This window comes from Sciurus carolinensis, chromosome 4 (assembly GCF_902686445.1).
Source record: "Sciurus carolinensis chromosome 4, mSciCar1.2, whole genome shotgun sequence".
NCBI lineage: Eukaryota > Metazoa > Chordata > Mammalia > Rodentia > Sciuridae > Sciurus > Sciurus carolinensis.
Window position 1 is genome coordinate 12112507 of NC_062216.1, and position 17972 is coordinate 12130478.

The following is a 17972-nucleotide window of genomic DNA, read 5'->3' on the forward strand; positions in this document are numbered from 1 at the left end:
AGGAATAAGAGGATGAGGACTTGGTCATCAGGTACCAAAACCCAGTTAGGAGACAGGAAGAAGTTCTAGTATAGAACAATTGGGTGACTAGAGTTAACAACAATTTATTGTGTATTTCAAAATAGCTGGAAGAGAGGATTTTGAATGCTTCTAACATAAATAAATGTAAATATTTGAGGTGGTCGATATGCCGGTTACTCTGATTTGATCATTGTACATTATATACATATGTCAAAATGTCACACCATTCCCTATGATATGTATAATTATTATTTGTGAATTCAAAAAGAAGGGCTGGAATTAAACTTCCATTTTCCCTTGCTGCCCAGGAGCAGCTTGGTGGCATTCTGTGACCTGTGCTCGCCACACTGGGGGCAACTGTGTGGACTGCGATTTACTGGCCTTTTCCTTTGTTGTCAAGGATACATCCGCAACACAAGCAGCATCTCCCCGAGGGGATACTCCTCCAGCTCCACACCTCAGCAGTCGAACTACAGTACCTCCAGTAACAGTATGAATGGCTACAGCAATGTCCCCATGGCCAACCTGGGCGTCCCAGGATCTCCAGGATTTCTGAACGGCTCACCCACAGGCTCCCCGTATGGAAGTAAGTCCCTTGTCAGCCCTCCTGCTCTCCAGGCCTCTCTGGCTCAGGGTTTGACTGTGCAGCCTTTTGGGGGAATAGCCCAACTTCCTGGTGAAATGTCCTGCTTGCCTTTTGTTTCCCTTAACTGGACGAGGACCCACTGGGTTACTCCAGGTCTTTTGGGGAAAGAAAGAGACGGAAACAATTACAGTGAGAGTATGTGTGACTTGGGTCAATAGGAATGAGGAATGAAGATTCCATTTCAGTAAACCATATGTGCCTTCTTCGTTAATCACTTTGAGATGCAATATTTCATCTCATCTTCAGCAGAACTTTCTAGGTTGATGTTATCTCCACATGATAGGTAAGGAAATCAGGGTGCCCAGCAGTAAACCTACTTACTCAAGATCACACAGCTAGGACAGAGCAGGGCAAAACTGGGGCCTGGAATCGATGGCTTCAGGTTATTTTGCTCCATCCTGCTGTTTCTCCTTTATGAGGTGGCTCTCTACAAGGCACCTCCAGAGAGGTGGAAGTTGACTGTGTGAAACAGCATGGCGTATTGAGACAGAACCGCTTCATCTTAATCTATGGTCTGGCAGCAAAGTCGACCCTCTGGGAAGTTGTGAAAACCCATTTGGTTGCTTTGGGAGCTAAGTTGGGAACTTGCTCAATGGTCCCAGGAGCCTGAGAGGGTGTTTTTCAAACCTACTTAGGGAATACATTAGGCCAGGGACTCGCGGATGTGGAGAGTCTGAGTGATTGAAGTGCTGCGTGTTGTCATGGGCTCGGCAACTCGCCCTCTTTTCACCCAGAACGGTTCCCTTGTGCCAGGAACAAGGACGTGTCAAGGACAGAACCCAGCCATGTCCGCCACAGTTCAGGAAGCGGCACTCCTCAGAGGCTGCCTCCAGCCTTTGTGCCTTGGGTTCCCAGGGGACAGACACTCCTGAGTTATTTCTGGGTTGTCTGTTCAGTTCACACATGCAACACTGTACGCAGGGTAAGGAGGACAGAGCACCCAGCAGCAGAGGGTGGCAGAGGTCATTTCTTGAAGCACAGCTAAGATTTTGTTACTGCAGAGACATGGGTTGCAGGTTGTAGCTTGTCGGATGGCCCAGGTTTATTAGATTATCTAAGCAATCAGAGTATGGACTAGTGGGTTTCCTTACTTATTTGGACCTTCCTTATTCCCAAAATGTTTTGGAGACTCATAATAATAAAATGGATAAAAGTAGAAACTAACACGAAACCAAGATAGGGCTGGAAGGCAGCTCAGTGGCTCAGCGCCGGCCTGGTATACACCAGCCCCAGGCTCCGTCCTCAGTGCCCCAAAAAAGAAAAAAAAAAAAAAATTAAAAGAAAAAGAAACTGAAATAAAAGAAACATAAGTTCAGCAAAATTAGATACATCTGAGGGCCAGCACCAATGGCCTATAGTCTATGCAAGGGAGCCATTAATTTGGTTCCAAATTTACAAAATACTAACATGCAGAGAGGAACGCTATTTATAGAAGATTGTGTGTCCACACGTTAATTTTTAAGGGGCTCAGAAGGAATGGGCACTTCTGCTGACCAGACAATGCTCCCCAGTGAGGTGCCCTGTGTGTTGAAGGGACCTCGTCCTTAACAACCTGCAAGTGACGGGCTGGCAAGAGAGCCACCATGCAAATGTCACCTCATAAGGAGACAGTCTGCTTCCACCTATGACTCAAAGAGCGTGTTCACGTCTGGAGTCCTGTCAGGTCCCCACACCACCTCATGGCGTGGACATAGCAGTCATTGTCACAACCATGCTGCCTCAGAGGAAGTGAGGAGCCAAGAAGTGGACTCATCCCTGATAACTAGTGAAGACGAGATCAGAACACCTGCCACCAGGCTCGGACACCACGTGTGGTCTGCTCAATAATAGAACGATATTTTACGTAGTTATACTGTGTTATCAAGTTCACCCACACAAAATTCCCTCTGTTTGACTGTTTTTGATCTAAAAATGGGAATTTCATATGGTTCAATCATTCATGTGTGTATTCGGTTGAATCACACAAATTAGTTGTTTTTGTGGATAAAAATGGTCAGTCTAACAACACAGGGTGTAGTGTAGTGGTGGGCAGGTGGTGGACAGGAGACAGGAGGAACAGGGACAGGGAGGGAGAACAGATGAACGAAAATGCCCAGCAGGGGCGGGGGTCACTGCATAATGTTCCTTACTATAATTCATCCGGGAATTATAATTCCACCCCACCAAGTGACTTCATGGTCAGTCAAGCCCACTGCTAAAGAAGAATATTAACACCCAAATCTTTAAATCACCCGTTAGAAAACAGATAGAATACACAGAAGAGGGAGCAGCTGGGAGCAGGAACGACCACAGAGGGCTACCTCCCAGCACCTAGGGTACCAGAGTGATCATTTGCACCTTCATGTTTGGAGAAAGGGTCTCAAGGAGTGGCGGACTGGGAAGGGGATTCCAAACAGTGCACTCATTACAATCAAATTCCAAATTCCCCTACTGCAAAAATATCAAATGCCCACTGGAGTTCATTACAATAGCACCTGCCTTGTGTTTCCAACCAGCGAGGTCTTCCCTTCTCTGGGAAAGGGGGAGAAAACACCTAAGGGAAAACATTTCATCAGTTCAGTTGCTTGTGTCTGAAAACACAATCCTATATTTTCATTTAATTTTTTTAAAGGAGCCTGATGTGGCCGGACCATGCTATGGGGCAGTCAGTTGCCAGAGACTTTTAAAAAGAAATGGCATCAGGTCTCTTAGTCAAGTTCAACTTGCATTACAGTCGGTGCAGAGCATCGGACTCAACACTCGCCTCTTTCCTGCATTTGCTTTCACACTACTTCAGAAATGGCCAAACAGATGTTTTTTCAATTTTACATACAAACTTCACTTCCTGGCGGTAGCAGTGTGTGCCAAGTTCCAGCTCAGTGGAAGTTTTTATGGCTGAATTCGAAACCCCTGACAATAGGGGGTTATAATGAAATGCTGACAGACCCCTTAGCGCCAGCAAGCGCAGTGGCTTGATGCAAAGGAGACCTGTGCCCGGTGGGCTCCAGCTGAGGCTGAGCAAGCCAATGCATCCTTGGGAGAAGAAAAGTACTTTTTCCTGAACTCCCCACGTTCACATGGATTTCTGGGCCAGACCTGCTTGCCTTTAGTTTGCCCTCTATTCATAGAGAGAGAGAGGTCCAGAGAAATTCTCTATTGGAAGTATGTGTGATCAGCTTTCCTAAAATGGTAGACTCTGGTGTCCCCCAAGATTGGTTACTTAGCAAGCCTGTAACACCCAGGGGGCCACTTCTTTCAAAGCAGAAGAGCCACCAAGCCAATCCGAAGTGCAGGACAGAATCTACACAGGCAGGAGTCCAGCTTGTCCTCAGAGATTCCTACCTCGCTTAAAATCCTACACCATGCTCTTGGCTTCAATTTTTTTTATATTATCAGAAATAAATATTAAGGCATTTTCTGTTATAAAATGTTAAATGTGGAACATGTGCAGATGGTTTTTAAAAGAAAGCCTACTTTGACCACAAGAAAAGATCTCTTTTAATATTTTGATGTGTTTCCATCATGTTTCTTTAGAAAAGAAAAAAATCCTATAATAACAGTAACATTCTCATTATAGACATTTCGGAAAGCTCCTAAAGATAAAGAGCAGAAAAGCACAGCGACCCCTCTATTTCTATGCGGGGACAACCATGGTTAACTTTTAGAGTCTGGCCTTTGCAGTCAGGGACAGTCATATTTTGAAAATTGCAGTGTTTGCTCTGATGCATGACCAGTGACATTCTGCCATCAGATCACTGGAAGCGGGGTGGAGAAAGGTGGCCAGATCACAGAGTCACACATAGGAAGCCTACCCTTCATAAAACTCACCAATAGTGCAGACCTCGGTCCTGAAAACGGAGAACAGACACTAGGAGCGATATTTGCTTTAAAAAGTTACTTAGGATCATGAATGTTCTTCTTGGGAATTTGAGGTCTTACTAGTTCATTTCTTTTTCTTTTCTTTTTCTTCTTTCTTTTGTATCAAAAGAGGTTAACAGCTTTGTTTATGGGCAGTAAAATCTTAAATCAAAGAAAATTACCATCACTCAGGAAAGCTATTGCTAATGCCTCTTGCTAAGGACTGTCTTACTTATCTATGAAATAGACATTTAACATTTTAAAGTTTCAGTAGCGTTACCTAGTTTGTCTACATCAGAAATAATATATGTTCATTGTAGAAAATCATGAAAATATGGTAAATAAGTAAAAGGAATAAATTTAAGAATATTCACAATCTTGTCAGCGGGAAACACCATTATTAAACCTGGATGTACATTATATCCCTCTAGACTTTTGCAATACTTTCTAAAAAATAAAAGCGAGTTTGCTGTCTCTATGTTCTTATAATCTGATTTTTAAAATTTTTATTATAATCTATTAAATATTCTTCATCAACATTAATTTTAAAGTTTGCATTCTAAAGTATGGACTTAAAATAATTTACCCTACGGTGGGTCATTTAAGTTATTTTCCAATTTTTCATTATTATAAAAACGCCCTTGGATCTATTTTTTTGGCACATGTGTGATTATCTCCTTGGGATTCATTTCTAGAGATTAAATTAGTGGGTCAAAGGATATGTGCACATTTGAAAATACTTTGCTAAGTATTGCCAAAGTCCCTGCAGAGAGGTTTCTCCCCTCAGAAAAGAGAAAGTATATGTTTCCCTGCCCTGTTAATTTTTTCTTAATCTTTATCAATTTAATAAGTGGGAAATGACATCTTGTTACTGTTTTAATAAGCATTTTATTACTGATCTGTTTTAGTGCTTCCATACAGGTCTCCTGGTCTTTGTCATTTCTCCTTTTTGTTCTTTGCCTGTTTCTACAGGGGTGTTTTTCTAAGTAATTTATAAAAATGTATTAGCCATCAAGGACATGAATATTTTTCTTGTCTTTTGCTCTGTGTATGTGAGTTACAGATGTTTTTCATTATGTGGCAAATCTAGCTTGTGAACTTTGGAGTTGAAAAGATTATGCAAATTCTATGGCTGTCCTAATTTTTCTACTAGCATTTTTGTGATTTTTTTTTTTTTTCACAAACACCTCTGATTGCCTCAGATTCACTTTGGTGTTAAGCATGAGGAAGTACTCTAAAATTAGTCTCCCAGTGGCCAATGAATTTCCATGCTTTTATTTCCCAGCTATATACTATGAAGTGTCACCTGTATGAAGTTATCAATTCTAATCTATACCCACGCCTATTTCTGGACCCTGTTTTGCCCCAAGGATTGGTCTACCTATTTCTTTGTTAGTATAAAACCGACTCAATAATTGTAGATTGATCACAACTTTTAATACCTAAGATCAGTGTTCTCCTGACTACTTAACAAAAATTTATTTTAGTAAAACTTTCTGACTCTTACAATGTTGTTATTGAAACATATCAACATAGAAATTGTGTTTACTGAAATACACAAATTAAATTTCCTCTTAGGATTTTTGTTGTATTGAATTTTAAATTAATTTGGATGTTCTTTGGCATTTTTACAAAAGTCTTATAAGAAGTATTGACTAGTTCCTGTGCTTATTCAACTCTGCAACAGTTATTCTGTGTTGTTTAGAAAAGCTTGAGGGGTCTCCTCTTCCACTGAGAGCCAATCGTATTTGAGCCAACCAATTTGAGATCAGTTATTAGGATAAAGGTATTTATAAAAATGAGACCCCGTGCTGGGTGGAAGTGGGATGGAGTACATGTGAATGCCCAGCTGGCATCCCAGGAACCTGTTCCATCTCTGTGGAAGAGGGAAGCTTCCAATATTGTGGATGCAAAAACCAAGGTGCCATTTTGGTGTATAGGACCTGCTGACTGCAGGCAGAATTGGGTCTCCTGAGCCTCAGCTTTTCTTTGGCCCCCTAATTCTGTGCCTTAAAGAAAGGGGAGAATTGTTTTCTGGTTTTTCAGTTTTATTGATGCTAAAACCAAGGCAAGAAGAAGCAATCTTGCTTGGAACTCTGAATAATACCCACCCCCAAATACTTAATCCAACATCTTCCTTTACGTATGTGCATTGTCAGGTATTAGGTGAGATTCTTCCAGAACTCTGTTTTCCTATCCAATTTCTTTCTCTTTATTTCTATTATTTGAAGAAAGAGATGTATTTCCTTTTGCATAGCTCTAAAATAGGACTAAGGATAGGTGATTTTTAGAAAAAGCTCTTTTTTTTCCCATGTGTTTGGTTTTTCATTCTGCTGTAAAAGACATCATGCTAGAGGTTTCTCCTACAATTGCTTTAACTATACAATTGAGTGAACAAAGTCCAAAGTATAATTTTATCTATAGAGAGAAGGAAAATGGTAGAGTCCAGCACAGCATGTCAAAACATTTGACCTTCAAGTCACCTTGTATTTTTTTTAACCCTTGTGAACTCTGCCCTTTTTAGCAAGTGGAACATAGCAATGAAATGATCTTCCTCTATGGTGCAACTTGGTGGAGTAGCTGACATTAAGAGGTGGGGCACTTTACTGTGTAAATTGCCCTTCTTTTTCTTGGAAATTACGACACTTAGCTTTTGGCTTCCCTTAAGTCATTTTAATGTTAATATTGTTAATATTGGTGGTTTTTTTCCTAAACATTATGTCAGGGGAGGCTGGCTGGTAGCTTTATTTCCCAGGGGTACTAGAATTCCAGAGAGAGAGAGGCAATCTTCTAAATGTTAATAAACCCTTACATTTAATGAGGAAGTGGCCCACAGAGATGAACCCAGAACATCAACCTTCGGGGCCCTGGGAGTTGCCAGGGAGGCTCATAGCTCTCCAACAGGCCAACTTTTTGAGGTGAAGAAGAGGTTTCCAACGCTGGGTAGATTCGATGATTTTTTTTAGTCATGGTGGTCTTAGTCTTCTCTTGCCAAGCTTCTGTTCATGAATGAAGAGTTGTCACAACGTGGCCTCCTGTGACACTTCTGTGTTAGTCGGCTTTTGCGTTGCCGTGACCCATATACCTGACAAGAACAACACAGAGGAGGAAAGGTTCATTGTGGCTCGTGGTTTCAGAGGTTCAGTCCATGGGTGGCCAACTGCACTGCTCTTGGCCTGAGGTGCGGCAGAGCGTCAAGGCCCAAGGGTGCGGTGGGGAGAGCAGCTCAAGACATGGCGACCGGGAAGAGAGAGAGATGGGAAAAGTGTAAACCCAAAGGCAGCCCCGAGGGACCCACTTCCTCCAGCCACACCCTCCTGCCTACGGTCACCTTCCAGTGAATCCAGATCAGTGGATTAATTCTCTGAGGAGGACACAGCTCTCGTAAGCTAACAATTTCACCTCTGAAACTTCTTGCGTTGTTTCACACATGAGCTCCTGGGGTACACCTCCTATCTAAACCATGACACCTTCCTCACCTCTCAGGTGGAAAGCCTCTGCCTTCTATGTCTCCATACCATGGTGTGGGTTCCTCCGACAGGATCATGACCATTTTAGTTACTGTGTGTGTCTATTCCTCCCACTGGCTACACAGGGAATGTTGTCACATTCAACTTGTTTTTTAATCCTTGGAATCTAGAACAAAGCCTGAAAATGAGTGATTTCTCAACTGAAGTGTGCAGAATGCGTGTAGGAAGAGCTCTGTGTGTAGACGAGTCCTCTTTCTAAAGAGGCTTGTGCATTTGCTTTTCAGTCATGTCCTCGAGTCCCACCGTGGGATCCTCCAGCACGTCCTCCATCCTCCCGTTTTCTTCTTCAGTTTTTCCTGCTGTCAAACAGAAGAGTGCCTTTGCCCCTGTCATCAGGCCTCAAGGCTCCCCGTCACCCGCCTGCTCCAGTGGCAATGGAAATGGATTCAGAGGTGAGTGGAGGTACTGCTTTGGGCATGCGCACCACGCAGGTGCCACCCTGCCTGAAGTAAGAGGAACCCTCTACGTCATGCTCTAGCTCTGGCTCCTCACCTGCAGAGAGGGGCTTTGGTGTTTTCATCACGAGTCCTGAACAGCCTGTGCAAATGGGCTTGTTCTCCATCTAAAAGCAAGTGTGGGTGGAGGGTGGGGGTGGAGAAGTCAGCAAACTGCAGGTCGCAGTAATTGTGTGAGAACCACACCTGCAATCCACGGTGTCTGGAATCTCCGGCACTGTGCTGTCCATGGGCCATTCCACTGTTTCACCCCACCAGAGGCCACGTGGTGATTGCGTCCTCCCTCACTGACTTGCCATCTGCAGTGCACATATCTTCCAGCAGCTCACGTGGAAGGATCCGTCAGGAGCAACCAGCAAGTCCTGAGAATGCTGGTTACGTGCTAGCCAAATTGATAGCAGGTGCCTGATCCAGGGTGGCGCAGGGGAGACAAAGTTAAAGACATACTGTTTCTAAGAACAAAAATTAATCTCACCTGTCAAACCCACTTTTGAGCAGTGTCCTAAAATATAATATGACGTGACGTAACACAAATGCGATGAGTACATGAGAGTCTAATCATCCCGTTGTGAGTAGAGGCTGCTGATAGCAAGAGGCAAATTGGAAACTGCTGTGCGGGATGGGTCGCCATCGTTTTTAGGCGGTTCCTATGTCCGACATGACAACATCCAGGACAGGCATGTAGGATAAGACCAGAGAGTGACATTCAGTTAACCCCTTGAGGGTCCGAGTCTTGAGTTGAGCAGAGTTCAGTGGGGAGTCTGGGATGGGTTGTGCCACACTGGAGACAGCAGCTCCTGGGCCTCCTTAACAGTGCACGGGCACCCAATCCTCTGGGGACACTAGCGAGGGCTCCTTCTGCATTTGTGGCTGAGAAGGGACTGGAGAGGTTTGTTAGGTTAGTGAGGATGACCTGTCCTCTGACTCCAGGGTCTTGACAGAGAAACACAAAACAAAAACTGAAAACCCAGCATTTGGAAGAGCGACTGAAAATTCCTGCCCTTCTCACTAGACCAAGCAGCTGGGACCCCATGCCACTCAACATGTGGGTAGTTGGAAACATTTAAATATTTTATGCAAATATTTTGTTTTATTTTGTTTTCACCCATGTGTCTAAACCTTAGAGAAATAGCTTGGCCTGGAGCTTAGTGTCCGTAGCTGCCCCATCTCTTGTCAAAGCCTATGGTCTCTGCCCTGTCTCCAGGGTTGTGCCGGACCTATTCCAGGACGGCTGCATCTCCAGGTGGAAATGAAAACTATTGCTGAATGCCCCCCCTACACACACACAACCGCTTCAGAGGTGACGTTTCCTCTCTGAGTTCTCTGACTTTATGTACAGACTCTAAACCGAGGGGGGAAAACCCGGAGTGGGCAGGACAGGAGAGACTCAGAGTGACAACAGGCTTTCCTCCACGTTGGCATGGAAGGGAGGCAGGAAGACGTGGCCCTTTCCTATTCCTGGAAATTCAGCAAATAGGCTCAGCTTTACTTGAAGGGAAAAAGTGTCACATGACCCACACTCGCAAGCCTCCCCCACCTCCTCTCACGTGTGCACTGAGTTCCGTGTGCAGAGTTGGCTGTCACCGATCTCCATCTGGTCTGTTCTACCCAGGGAGACTCACCTGCGGGGCCTGCTGGGCCTGCAGGGAGCCAGGGTAGAGTTTTCACGGGCCCCACTGTCACCAGAGCCAGGTCTGAGTCGGCCTTGGGTGGTCTTGGGCAAGGTTCCCTGTGGAAGCAGCCACGGCGGGGACCATGGCCACGCACACGTCCCGTCACTGAGGTCAGAGGCTTGTGCTGGGACAGTGGCTGAGCTCTGCGTTCTGGATTGCTCCTGCAGGGGAGACCACGTAGCTGGCCACACTTGGGCACAGGCTCTGGGCTTGGGCTCCATTTCTATGGAATCACTGTGAAGCCCCAGATCTCTTTGTCATCCTGTCATTTCCTCCCAATTTCCCTGGTGATTTGAACCTTAGAAAGAAAAAGGAGGAGGAAGAGAGGGAAAGGGAAAGAAGTACTTGCCAATTAAGGGTTGTAACCTTAAAAAAAAAAAAAAAAAACTGCAAAGAACTATGAAACCTGCATCCTGGAGAGGTAATAGTGAATTTAAGGAGTACCTTCAAAGGTGTGATTGATGGAATGAGTATGTGACGGCCTCTTGCTCAGGTCCTGTCGATATGGAGAGGTATAGGAGACCAAGATGACATTTAACGCACTGTCCACAGGCACGGAATGAACATATCCTGTAACTGCAGGGCCTCAAAAGCTGGGGTCTCCATCTTCTCAGAGACAGACGGGTGAGAGGAAATGTGGGCAGAGGTGCCTGTGAGGGGTTCTTCTCTAGACAGTTGTGAGGTGACATCATCTTAATAGTCAACAGAGGTGCTCAGTCAACACTCCCTGTGACTTGGGCTGAGTAGGCGTGCTGAACTGAGTGTCCTGCACAAATTACCTCCTTCCAGTCACGCGGTGATCATTGGACAAGCGGCTTGTCCAAGGTCACATGACCAGTGATCGGTGACTGGATTGCAGAGTTCCGGACTCCAGAACCCATGCACTGACAGATCCCAGTCTACCCAGGGACAGTCATAATGAAATTCCCCTTTACCCTTCACCTTTCACCCATATCTACTTGCCACTTGGACCAAAGGGAGATTATTGCTTTCTCATGAAATGCCCGAGGTAAAAAGGAAATGGACATTCCACACAGTGAACAGCATCTCTGCCCACCCATGAAAATGCTTGCTTTGTCTCCATCTCGAATCTTCTTTCTGTCATTTGGGTCTGGTTTCCACAAGTTGAAAAGTCAAGGTCTCCATCTAGCCCAGATCCAGAGTTGGATGTAGGACTAGGGAGAAGGGCATTGGGGCCCTTCCAAACGCTCTTTGGTAACTCTCTAAGACCCAGAAAAGGGAAAGGGATGAGAAGTTTTAAGTAAAGCAGAAAAGATAAAGGTGCGAGTCGGAATTCTACTGCCAGAGAGCGAGACACACAGCACTCCTCGTACCCACTTCTGCCTTATTTATCAGGCATTTGCAGCTGATGAGTATGGATTGTCAAGATGATATTATACACTGTGTGTCTGATTCATTTTCCAGTTCCCTCTAGGAAAAAAAAAAAAAAAAACCCTCCTACACTCTGGGATAATTACTGGAGTTGCTATATCCCCAAATCATCAGGGAGTGTCCAGAATTGAACTGCCTTTATTGAAAAGTTACATCGATTCAATATATAGTAATACAGGCAAAAATAATTAAGGCTTTGCTGGCTGTGTAAGACCTTAATCCAGATCTCACAAACATTCAATAAAGCCTGTGTGGGCAGGGAAATAGATGGCTGACAATTTTGCCTGAGAGGACCAGCCAGGATGGAGAAAGGGGGCAGCAGGAGGTGAGCCAGAGAGAGAGAGAGGGGAAGGGAGAGAGAGGAAACAGAAAAGAGAGAGTTGGGCAGATTGGGGAAAGTGGAGAATATTTCAGCCATCCCCCCGAAGGCTTAGTAGTCCCTGCTCAGCCAAATGCTCCTGTGATATTTGCTGTCCCCTAGACGTCATGTAGACAGGAGAAATCACAGAATCAAATACCAGAGGACACTTAGAAGTCTGGTGGCAGGGAAACCTACTCTGCTATTTTCCAAGGATGTGAACATTTAGGACTTGTCATGTCAAAGCCAAGACCAGAGGAACAGGTTTCCCAAGTGATGTTTTGGCATCCTGCTTGTGCTGCTGTATGTCCCAGGTCAAGGGGAAGCCTGGGACTTGAGTCCACCCAGACAGGCATCGCTAGCCTCCTCTTGACTCGATGGAGGAGACTCTGGACACCACGCTTGGACAGGACCTGAGGAGTGGGAATTGGGATGCTCCCGAGTTAGCAACTAAATTAAGTCTTCCATTCTAGCGGACCAGCAGTGAGTGGAGTCACGTATCAGCAGTGAGCACCAGAGGAAAATGAGCTCCTTAAGGGGAAAAAAAAGGAAAAGCACTAATCAGGTATAGGCTAGAACGGATATAAAGCTACATCCCTGACCCTCAGACACGTGGGATGGCTAGAAAGCTGGGTCTGTTGTAAGTGATGCCTAATCAGTCAAGAGGCTCAACAGCTGGAGTTTCCTGCCGAAGTGATTTGGAACAGTGTCATCTGGAAATTATTTTAGTCTAATAATGAAAAATATAGCTCACATATTTTGCAATTTAGTTCACCTGTTTGTATCTAGCATCTCATTTAGACAACCCAGGAATATAAAACAAAATGTAACACTTGGCCCCCACTCCCCCCAAAATTTCCACAAGTTTCGTGTGTATTTTGGTGATCCCTTAAGGCTTCTGTCTTAGAAACCCAAACCTGGAGAAAACTGGTCCCCACATCAGCGAAGGGCACCATCTCCCTGGATGGTTTCAGACTCTGTCACTCCCAGCCCCTGCTCCTCTCTCGGTACAGGTAGGCTTTCACATAAAAGCCTGCAGGTCTCATTCCTGTGCTGCTCTTTCCTTACAGCCATGACGGGACTTGTGGTGCCCCCGATGTAAAGAGGAGGAAGAACTGCTTTCTCATAGCACAAAACTACTTATTCTGATGGACCAATAATGAGGAAAGCACTCTGAGCTCTTTGGGGAGCATCGTGTCCCCGTGGACGTGATGGGCAGACCTCAGAATGCAAGGAGCCGCCGTCTTGCTTGGTCACGTGTCTCCTGCAGCTCTGACGGTAGCTACACAAACTGACCCTCCTGGGGACAAGGACAAAAGATGTCATTGACGTAGTCAGTGCTAAGAGCAGAAATGCAATTCTTTGTTATGAACATTATTAGAACCACCTTCCTATGTTTGTAAAATATTTAAGAAAAAAAAATTGGCAAAACAATTCATGCTTAATATTTTGGATACTATTTGTTTTTCTTTGTAGGAAAAAAAGTTGAAAGTTTCTATTTTCTATGAAGCCTTTCAGATACCAATTTAGTTTATGCAGAAAAAAAAAATTGAACAAAACAGGGTACCAGCATGGAAGACTTTCTTAAAATGAAATCTGAATTGAATGATGAAATGTATGTGTGTTTGCTTATAGTTTAATCTCTTTAAAAAAAAAAAACAAACAAAAAAGGGAAAAATTTTAAAATGTTTTACAATTATTTAAATAAATAAACGTGTAACTTATTGTAAGTAGAGGTAGAAATTAAGACCTTTTTTTTCTGGAAGAGAGAAGAATTTCTCTTTCTGATGTAAAATGAAGATGATGCAAACATGTAGTAACAAGTTTTAAAAGTGTGTGATTATTACTACAGTTACTTCCTAGACTCCTACCCCCCAGCCTGCATCCCCCTCTTTTGCCATCATTTTATTGACCCATGGACAAGAACATGTAACTTCCATAGATTCCTACAGAGCAACCCACCGCAAAAACCAAGACTCAAGTACAAGCACGTACGCATCACGTCGTTCCCAGCTCCATCTGCTTTCTTAAATGGTCTACGTATCCCTTTTGCTGTTCACCCTTTGTGAATAGTTTTTTAAAATCCATCTTAGCTTTCAACAGTCTCCCCTGACAATGGAGAGAATCCCCCTCTTGGAGCATCCCCAGGGAAGAAGTGTCACACCTTCAAGAAGAGCCAAAGCTAACCAAGGGCCCTTTGGAATTCTTCCTTGCCAGAGCCACACACAGGAGGCCTAACTCGGTACAGAGACAAAGCCCCAAAGAAATTCAGAAACAGAGTCTGGAGACTGTGACTCTTTCTTGGACTCTCAGGATCAGTCTTAGAATGGCCAAGTCTGACTCTGTCAACAGATTTCCTCTTTTATGTTATTAAACTCTCTTGAAAAGAATATATATCCCACTTGATACTGTTTTCAGACGAGAGTGGGAGGAGATGTGGAGGAGAAATGTGAACATTCCCTCAGGCTCTCTCCTGATGTTCAAAGCCATGGAAATCCGGTTTCTTGGGAGATTCAGAGATCAGGGCCACCCGTGTTCTAAGTAGTGGGGTTATTCAGCCCTCTGTAGTTCCGTGACTAGTCCTTAGGGAGAAAACCTTGCAGTAGCTGCTCACAGTGGTTGGTTCTGGAAAGCCCGGTTGATCCTGGAGATAGTCCAGATGTGCTTGGATTGCCGACAACGGTATCATCTTTTCCCACTTGGGGTTCTCTTTTTGACTCACTGGCACCACAGTAGAGTCTATACACAGACTTAGTTTGGGGTCCTTGGTTGAGGTTCTAACATTAGGAATTGCTGCAGCTATCATGGGAAAACATCCTTAGTACATCTGAGCCAAGTTTTAGATGATCTCTTTTGCCCCACTGATTCGTGCCCCCCCCATACCCAACCCCGGACTTTCCTGTTTGCCTTTAGCTCACTCTGGAATTATCCAATATAACCTATACTTTTTCTATGCACATTGAGAATCCAAGGTTTTGGAAATGTGGCATGCTTATAACTGCTGCTGACAGGCCCTCGCAGCCAGGGCTTCGAGCACCAAAATACATGGAAATGTAGGCGAAAAAGTTCCCCAGCAAGAAATTCAAGGGAAGGGGAAGAGATGGGTGGAAGACAAACATTACCATCCCAAAATGAAGGCAGAACAAAATTAAGCATGTTCAGAGCTGGATTTGAGCCAATCCAACATAAGGAAAATGTTTTTTTAAGTAGCATTACTTTTAGAACCTGTGAATCTTGCTTCTGCATGAAGATGAGTACAGTACTGTCTTCAAAATGATTGTAGAATTGTTGGTAGCTTTACACCGAGAAATGTGTAACTAAATGCCTGACATCCTTGACCATTCAGCTAGAACCTTGGCAGCAACAGGTCTATTTAATTGTACAAATGTGTGTAAGGATTATTTTTAGTGTACTAATAAATTAAAACCAGAGCTACACTGTCCTCCTTAGTCATTGTTATTGACTCATCCGGTCCCAGGTTATTTTTGTGCCACTTGGAATACGAGTATTTCTATAGGTAACTACAAAATTCTATCCGACCTTTGTAAGAGGAGCTGTGTACGATTTTTCATTTAAAGGGACAATTTACTTCATTATTTATCTCATCTTTTTGTTAGAGCATCGAAATTCTTCCCAGTTTTTCTTTGCACATTGCAATATGCATGGTTTAACAACCATTATCTTCTCCACCTTTTGTACAGTATGATCTCATTTTCAAACTGTATAGTTTTACTTTATTGTTTTGCTTTGTCAGTTATATACAGCATAAAGTTGCTATGCACAGAGCTTTTTGTAAAGACGGCTTTTTTGTTTACTGTTTTTAATGGTCTTACTTATGAAAGAATATCTTGTTTGTAAAATGAATATGTCTACTTCAGTTTTAAACTTTAAATTATCCTAACAAAAAAAAAAATAAAATTTTTGTACTGTAAAAATTGGACCTTGACTTTCCTTTCCTTTTTTTTTTTTTTTTTTTTTTTTTTTTTTTTTTTTTTCTTTTTCTTTTTTTGTTTTGTGTATTTTAGAGAAATTTGGTTTGGGATTTGTTCTTGACTTGAGTGGTTTTCTTATAACTGTGGTCTCTAGAATTTTCCTCTAGTTGAGGAAATTTTATTACAGCTTTTACCTACATGGAAAGTGTACTATGGTACTTACCTGGAGGAGAGCTTATGAATGACATCGTGTCAGTTCTCTCTATTTATCCATACCCATCTGGTCAAATTCTTCCATAGAAAACCCCGAACTCCAAAGACCCTATTTGCTCTATTTGCTCATGATGTTCTTGAGGCAGCTGGCTGTCCACCAGGACTTAAGGCTACTGTTGAAACCATGCTGAAAACTGATCCATCAGACACTGGGTGAAGAACTGGAGGATGCGCTAGGTGCCTGTTCTTAAGTCTTAGGAAAGGGGCACAGTACCTATCTCCAGGGGGACACAATGCATAGAGGACCTCTCGACAGGAAGACACAGGGGCTGGAGCCATCACAGAGGGCCACGGTGGTCAGAGAGGTTCCACTGGGGAGGCGGGGCTACACTGGGCCTCCAAGGGTGCCCCGCATTTTGTAACAGAGGTGGTAGTGACTGTCCCAGGTGGGAAGGACGACCTGAGCAGTGATATGTAAAAGGAACTCAGGAAACACACTTAGAGGAATTTTATCGTAAATATGATTTTCAGTCAGAATATTCACAAGTTTAAATGGGTTTGCTCGTTTCTCCCACAAGGCTACAGAGACCTTCCAACCACATAAATGTTCCTCCTGGCATAAGTAGATGAGATGTTCCAAACAGCGAACTGAGAAAGCCCCAGGGCCTCGGCTTTCCTCAGTGAAGACTGGCTCGGCCCGAGTGTTGGCATGGTGGGCCTGGGTTTCAGTACCGACTTCCCAGGGGGCTTTCCCTGACCTTCTTGGTCTCTGCCACTGAGCGTTCAGGTCCTGGTCATCCTCTGTGTTCGTTTGTTTGTCGCTCCGTGGGCTCTGCCTCCGCTTTAGACAGGAGGCTCGTGAGTGGGGGACCGCGTCAGTCCCCACGCTGTGTGCAGACCTGAGCTGGAGGGAGTGGGCGAGCAGACTCAGAGCCAAGCCCCAGGGGTAGCCGTCCCTAATCGCTCTCAAGTGGCATCGCTTTGGGAATGACTTCTCAGGGACTCCTGGTCAGCCAGCTCATCTAAGCTTTAGTGCCGCAAGTCCACCATGGCCCGGGACTGGCTGCTAATCAGACACGGGAAACCGCCCCGGGAGGGAAGTGAAGAGGCGGCTCTGGCTGGCAGCCCCGGCCCCGTCGCTCTGCCCATTGGCTTTGCAACTTATCCCACGTGGGTTCCCTGCTCAGACGCCACTCCAGAACCAGAACCAGAACCTGGGCCTTTTAGGAAGGAGTCCCTTCCACTCCGATTCCAGATAACTTGCCAACCACACTCTCGAATCCCGGCGGGCTTGCGGTGCACACACCGGCGGCAAGAGGTTCCGAGGGGTCGTGGGGCGCCCGTGTGAAGATGCGGGGAGACTCAGAAGGTCAAGAATTAATGGAGACTAAGTCCCGAAGCACCTCGTTCACCAGACCCAGGAGCTTAGGCTGCACTGCAGACAACAGAAGGCTGCTCAAGGAGCTCAGGTCGAGGGGTGACGCCACCAACTTCATGCTCTAGGTCACCGTGACTCCAGCGTGGGTCATGGACGGAAGGCGGTCCTGGGCACTGGAGGCCAGGGCCGAGGGCAGCGAACCAGCCCCGCGTGTGATCATTGTGGAGGTGGCGTCCCTTCTGACGGGTCAGCTCCGGCATCACGCTAAGTGCTAAGTGGTTTACAAATGCTCCTGACGTGGGGACTCCCGCCATAGTCCAGACAAGAATGTCCCCTTCCTGAATAACGGCTGGGCCACAGAGATGGAGAGCAGAAGCATCTCAGAGACATTCTGGTCACGCCTGTGACCCCAGCGACTCGGGAGGCCGAGGCAGGAGGATCCCAGCGCGGGTAACTCCCAATCTGTAGGTTGGACAGGCAGGTTTTGTGACGTGGTGAGCGGAAGCATCAAACCCAGAGGGAGCGTGCTGGCGGGAG

At 44.9% G+C, this 17972-nt stretch overlaps 1 protein-coding gene across 1 annotated transcript in view; it reads left to right on the plus strand.

Annotated features, from left to right (window-relative positions):
• Window positions 1–15784, plus strand: part of Ebf2 (EBF transcription factor 2) — a 180164-nt gene extending 164380 nt beyond the window's left edge. The window contains exons 14-16 of the mRNA XM_047549273.1: window positions 422–607; window positions 8259–8426; window positions 12983–15784. Of these exons, the coding sequence (XP_047405229.1) occupies window positions 422–607; window positions 8259–8426; window positions 12983–13014 (386 nt within the window). The 3' untranslated portion in view covers window positions 13015–15784. The remainder of the gene's footprint in view (window positions 1–421; window positions 608–8258; window positions 8427–12982) is intronic.
• Window positions 15785–17972: the final 2188 nt, after the last annotated feature.